A 6788-nucleotide genomic window follows, 5' to 3' on the forward strand; every position below is an offset into this window, starting at 1 on the left:
CGGTTAGGGTTAGGAGTTAGGTTTAGGGTTTGGGTTAAGGTTAGGGTTAGGGAAAATAGGATTTTCTATGGAAGTTAATTTTTGGTCCCCACTAGGATAGAAGAACAAAACGTGTGTGTGTGTGTGTGATTGTGAATGTGTGTGCTCATAACATAAATACAGCGAAACACTGTCTGCCAGTTGACAAGGTTCTCTTTCTCTCTCTACACTAACACAGGCACACAAATAAGCCATTATTTCATTTTCCCATGACAGAAACCTTTTCAGTTGTCACATTTATTGAATTTATATCCATTGGCATTTTGTATAATTAGGCTACAGCAGGCCGATATTAAACCTGGATACATTCAAATGGGGAGCTCTCTGTGTGGGGACATACAGTATTTCCTCTAATTATCAGAGTTTCCTGGCTGGGAAAACATCCCCCTCCAGTCCTACCTTGCAGTCCTCTACCCCTCCATTCCATGAGAGCTAAATTGCTTTGCTCCAGGCAGAGAAGATATGGATGGTTCACTTTCCCACAAGGTCAGACCCTCCGTGAACAGAGTTAAGACCTTACAGTCCATTAAAGTGAACCGCTGAACCACAATCATCAGGGGAGAGAGCACTGGAGATCTGCTCGCTCCCTGCTTCGCTTAGTCTTCCATTAAGACAGCGTGCGTGCGTGCGTGCGTGCGTGCGTGCGTGCGTGCGTGTGTGTGTGTGTGTGTGTGTGTGCGTGTGCGTGCATTCACGCAGGTGCATTTCCTTCAGCATCATCATTTCCAGGAAGCTTTTACTCCAGTATGGCTGCCATCAATAACAGCTACACCCAAATAAACTCTTAAGAGCTCTCCAACGTCTCTAACATCACAGGGTTGGCTCTCTCCTTTGATACCTTTCCTTCATTACACCGCTGGGGAGCAAGACTTTCAACCCTCCAACAGCTAATGTCTCCATAATCACTCATTACTACTGGACACGCAGCTCATCCGTGACATGTAGGAGGATGCTGGGGTCAAGCCACCTGACCTGTGTCAGGGCTGATGACGTGATAACAGGCTGTTTTGGTGTTCATCTGTAACCCAGTCCCACAAATAGATCTGCGGGTGAGAGATCTGCAATTAGGAGAATCATCAGGTCCATAGCTGACCTTGGGTGGAGTGCTGCACCCCTCACAAGGTTGAGAGAGAGAGAGAGAGAGAGAGAGAGAGAGAGAGAGAGAGAGAGAGAGAGAGAGAGAGAGAGAGAGAGAGAGAATGTGATAGCCATCAGCACTAATGACTGGCTTCCCTCATTGGCCTTATTGTGATCCTTCACCAGACATAATTAACACTAGGAAATACAAAGCTCCTCAAAAGACCAAACACCAGATACAGAATGTTGGAAGGAATGTGGTTTAGCCTACTCTGTATCCAAAAAGTCTCCCAAAATGTAAGGTTCAATGTAAAAGTAGGCTAAAGGGTTAATTGAGGGCATGGCTGGGAATTGTGTGTGTGGGGAAGGGAGGGATGAGTTTATACTTTTTGGCTTAGCTAAGCTTGATAAGATCACTAAAACAGAGATGTTTTCTACCGCTGAGCACTCGCCTCAGTAGGGCTAAGATTTATATTCTCAGCAAATAACATTTGCTTGTGTGCATTTTGAATTTTGGCAGTGATATGAGCGTATGTGTCTTTGTGTTTATGTGTGTGTTTGTGTGTGTTTGTGTGTCTAACTGGCCAAGGGCAGGCAGTGGAGTGTGTGTGTAGTCCCCTGTCCCTGCACCTGCTGCTGCAGTAATAAATGTAGTTGACATGCGGCCATGGCTGTGTCCCTTCTCTTTGATACTGCTGGATCAGTGGAGTGAGCCGTGGGCAGAGGAGAGGAGGGTCACTGAGGTGGGCACTCCTGTCTGTCTGTTTTCAGGCACCAAGGTAACGCTCGCTCTCCCATTCCCCCTTGAACAGTCATTTTAACATTCCCCTGGACTCCATGACCTTAAAGGACCCTGCCAACACCCCCCTGTCACACTCACACTGCAGGGCGGCTTAGAGGGGACTTTAACAGTCTGTTGACCACCAGACCCATAAACGTCCAGAGCAACAAATCTATCTTCCCGGCTGAGCTCACTGACTGACTCTCAGGTGCTAGCGGAGAAGAAAATAACTACTGCCGGTATGCAGTCATCTTAAAGAAGAGAGGCACATCACTTTCTTGCCCTTGATCTTTCCCTTTTCATTCCCTAAAACCACTTGCACAGTGCACTGTGCTGAGCCTTTGGAGGAAATACTTAGATAAGTCTATAAAATAAACAGTCTCCAGGTCCACAAGACTGCTTCGGAGAAGCAGAGGTAAAAAGGAAGGGAGAAAAGGAGAGCCAGAGACAGGGAGAAAGGCAGAGAGGGAGATAGAGAAATATTTGGCACCTGCACCTCCCGGCTGTGGTGTTCTTATTCTGAATCATCGCTGAGGCTCTCAACTGCTTAGCGTTTCATTTCAAATACAGGGATTTATGCGGGGCACAGCAGCAGCTTATTCTGGAGGCAAACTTGGCGCCCTACCTGGGCTGCTTGCTATAAATAACAGTGGTTCACTTGATCACACACAGAGTGTACAGTAATATACTGATATTGGCCTGTATTCAGTGTGTTATAGACAGATTAACATGGGATATTACACATGGGGTAACAGGACATGGTAGAGGCATAAGTTACAGCTATAAGAACTTGAATGTAAGTTGTGTTGATCTGGCATTTGGGCCAACAGAGAGCCAGACAACTCTGGCAGTAACAGTCTGGGACACATTCTCTCCAGATGCAGCAGGAATGAACTTTTATTTCTCCTTCATTTACATGTAGCAGCCCAGCACAGTCTCACATTCAATTCGCGCATATATGTACAAAATGTATTTCAGCAGATTTCGAATTGAATGTGAGGCTGGGCTGAGCAGCCAGCACCCGATTAACTCTATTTTTTAATCTAACAATGTATGTTTATTTCTGTCATTTTAGCCAGAAATGACAGCATAAACGCTGTGCAAGTTTAGCAGCAGTACAATACTGAGTCTGTTTGGTAACCTGAGAATGCAGCTACTCATAGCAAAAGTTGAGTAACTAACATCTGGGCTCCAACACACAATAATAACCATGTCATCTATCAACACTAATAAATATGAAAAGTAAAGCTACCAATCGTGATGGTCAAAATTCGGAAGAAAAGCTCGCCATTAATTCTGCGCCTGTCACTGCTTGCACCTTGCCCTTTGACGGAGAGAGACAACTGGGTGTTCACCGGACAGCGGTCACCTTTGATGCTGCCTACTAGGAATCCAGGTCTCAAACAAGGCCATTGACAGCACCTGTTGAGTGAACACTTTGTAAAATGTCCCCGTGTTTCATATTGTCATTGCGACTTCATTCTGCAATGATGAGCAACAGTAGCCTACAAACTACCAAGGCTTAGAAAATTGGTCGCCTACTAGGCTGATTTTGCTGTGTCATTATTCAGCTATGTTGCCCTTCAGCACTTAAATAGAGCAAAGTGTGATTGACGGAGGCATCTGCTCCAAGTTATCAGTCTCTCCAAAGGAATGCCAGATAAGATTGGCAGCGAGCTATCTGAGCAAGTATAGCCTACATTAGAGGCGGCTGTCAAAGGTAAACGAAGAGGGAAAATATATACAAGAAGATGCATCTAAATTGCATTCCTAGCGTCCAATGCCACCCTGGTCTTATTATTCAAGTTAGACACTGACTGCTTCAGTTATACTCTCAGAGAGCTCAAGAGCTGCCTGCCATGTGAATCCTCCCCTCACACCGTTCGTTCACCCACATGAACACAGACAGAGCCAAAGAACGCTCAACTTTGTAGCTGAGCGGAATATAGATGTGGCTGGAGACAAATGTTCGGCCGTGATTTGCACATAGCTCCACACATTACCCCAATGTCCTTAATGGACGGCTAAATGTGAACGGCATCTCTAAACCGAGTGTCTGACCACTGCAGATTAATGCCAAACTCGACACCCACTCCCCAAAACGACTAGGTGCCGCAAATGCTACATGTAAATCATTGGCAGTATTATTCCTTGACTGCTTCCCAATCATATATTTCGTGCTATTAAGTTACTGTACGTTTCACCGTTCTGAAATGATATTGGCTTAATGTAGTTTATTTTATATTTAGGTTTCATTCAATCTATGTAGACAAGCATGCAATATCGGTGGCTATGCAATGCAAATAAGCATTACCCCCTTGCAGTTAGTTAAGTGCATGTTAAAGACTGGAATATAAATCATTGATGAACAAATGCGGGAGGGAGCTATGCATTTCCACATAAAACGATCCTGCTTACCTGTGAGACGAGGAACACAATGAGGATACGGATGCCAATCTCCATGGTCTCAATTCTCTGGGAATACATTTCAAAACAAGGTACAGGTTTGACCAGCTCTGCTCATAATTCCAGAGTCGAACTGCGAGCGTGAGAGTAAAGAGCTTGTCGCGAGCTGCCAACTTCCCAAATAGAACTGCAGCCTCATGAGCAAAGCATTGGATAGAGGCGCCGCCGAGACCACAACCAATAGATTTATAGGGGGATTTTTTTTATACCAGCCGGAATAACGCATCTGTATCAATCTGAAAAAGTATTGGGTTTGATTTGTATTATCTATAGACAATTTACATGGACTGACACACATTCATATGTGTTTGAATATTCAACTAGTAGATGCCCTCACCCTTTGATATATTTTTTTCGATTTGTAAATAATGATATGCCTGCATATCAGATGAGCAGATGTATGTCTCATTATTGCGAGATATCAGTAATGTAAAATGAAAGATCGAGAACATAGCCAATATATTAACATTAAATGTGTAGACATGCACTGTTTCGTGAAACGACGTTATTGAAGAAGCGCTGGCTTCATCATCTCACTAGAATGTAGTCTAGTTCATTTGGAAATATGTGGGAGTTTGACAGCCCGTCAGAAGTGGCATTTTATTCCCTCAGTCTGCGCGCCTTGAGCCCCGGGGCATGTTTTTTTTCCGAGGGCGCGAGATGAAATCGTGGCAGCGGAGAGTAGCGTTTGGGTGGAAAATACTGCCTCTCAACGCTATTCACCGGGAGACCCAGAGAAACGGATGGTTGCTGTGACCTCACTTTGGTAAATCGAACACATTTAAGTTCTGAAAAAAATATGACTTCTAAACACAGAATGTGTTCTTTACCTCTAGGCTAGAAAAAAGAATAGGATTTGATGGGTCTTATAGCCTGTGGCCCTATGCTATGGCACTTGTTCTCTTCTGATATGCAGGTGCGTTGGGTAAATAAGAATTCCCTATCCATAGTAGCAAGCGAATCTCTCTCTCACCTGCTCTCCATCTCTGTATTTCTGTATTTCTCTCTCTCTCTCTCTCTCTCTCTCTCTCTCTCTCTCTCTCTCTCTCTCTCTCTCTCACTCACTCAGATGTTATCGGGGGAAGTAGTGAGTGAGTTGCTGTACTATGATGTGGTCTGGTCTCCTTCTCTGATCTGGCACTATGCAGTGCAGCATTTCCTGTATCCCGCATCTAAGACATTTTAAGAAAGTTGAAGCTCATTTACTGCGTTTCTATACAATTTAAAAACGTTAAAATGGAGAACAGCAAAAACAAGCAAAAATGACCCCACCTGTCACGCCCTGACATTAGTTATCTATGTTTTCTTTATTATTTTGGTTAGGTCAGGGTGTGACAAGGGTGGGTATGCTTGTGTTGTCTTGTCTAGGGTTTTTGTAGATCTAGAAGTTTTTTGTAAGTCCCCTGTCGCTCCAGCGACAGTCCCTAGCCCGGGGTCTCCAGCGACGGTCCCCAGCCCGGGGTCTCCAGCGACGGTCCCCAGCCCGGTGTCTCCAGCGACGGTCCCCAGCCCGGGGTCTCCAGCGACGGTCCCCAGTCCGGGGTCTACAGCGACGGTCCCCGGTCCGGGGCCTCCAGCGACGGTCCCCGGCCCGGAGTCTCCAGCGAAGGTTCCCAGCCCGGGGTCTCCAGCGAGGGTCTTCGGGCCGGGGCCTCCGGCAATGATCTGCGGTCCAGAGCCTCCGGCGATGATCTGCGGTCCAGAGCCTCCGGCGATGATCCGCGGTCCGGATTTACGAAGGCGGAGGGATCAGTGTAAAGAGGGGGGGCGGCATCCAGAACCAGAGCCGCCACCGAGGGTAGATGCCCACCCGGACCCTCCCCTATAAGTTCAGGTTTGCGGTCGGGAGTCCGCACCTTTGGGGGGGGGGGGGGGGGGTACTGTCACGCCCTGACATTAGTTATCTATGTTTTCTTTATTATTTTGTTTAGGTCAGGGTGTGACGAGGGTGGGTATGCTTGTTTTGTCTTGTCTAGGGTTTTTGTAGATCTAGGGGTTTTTGTAAGTCTAGGTAATTGTAGGTCTATGGTGGCCTGAATTGGTTCCCAATCAGAGGCAGCTGTTTATCGTTGTCTCTGATTGGGGATCCTATTTAGGTTGCCATTTTCCCTTTTGGTTTCATGGGTTCTTGTCTATGTGTAGTTGCCTGTTAGCACTCTTTGTATAGCTTCACAGTTCGTTTTGTTGTTTTGTTAGTTTTGTTCAGTGTTCATTCTTAAAATTTAGAGAATGTACTCATACCACGCTGTGCCTTGGTCTCCTCCCTACGATGGCCGTGACACCACCCATTACCACATTGGTTGCTGCACCTTCATTCACCTCAGTCGATCTACAAGCAGATAGCCTATTAGCTATACAATTAGCCGCTACACATTAACTCAGCACCGGGTTTAAAAACCAGGGCTGCAACTTTCACTGGGGACGA

General features: G+C 46.0%; 1 protein-coding gene across 2 annotated transcripts in view; it reads right to left on the reverse strand.

Moving 5' to 3' along the window:
• cdh13 (cadherin 13, H-cadherin (heart)) overlaps positions 1–4497 on the reverse strand; it is a 568028-nt gene extending 563531 nt beyond the window's left edge. For both annotated transcript variants that reach the window (XM_039017434.1, XM_039017433.1), the window contains exon 1: positions 4316–4497. In XM_039017434.1, the coding sequence (XP_038873362.1) occupies positions 4316–4384 (69 nt within the window). In that variant the 5' untranslated portion in view covers positions 4385–4497. The remainder of the gene's footprint in view (positions 1–4315) is intronic.
• Positions 4498–6788: the final 2291 nt, after the last annotated feature.

The sequence above is a fragment of the Salvelinus namaycush genome, chromosome 21 (assembly GCF_016432855.1).
Source record: "Salvelinus namaycush isolate Seneca chromosome 21, SaNama_1.0, whole genome shotgun sequence".
Classification (NCBI taxonomy): Eukaryota; Metazoa; Chordata; class Actinopteri; order Salmoniformes; family Salmonidae; genus Salvelinus; species Salvelinus namaycush.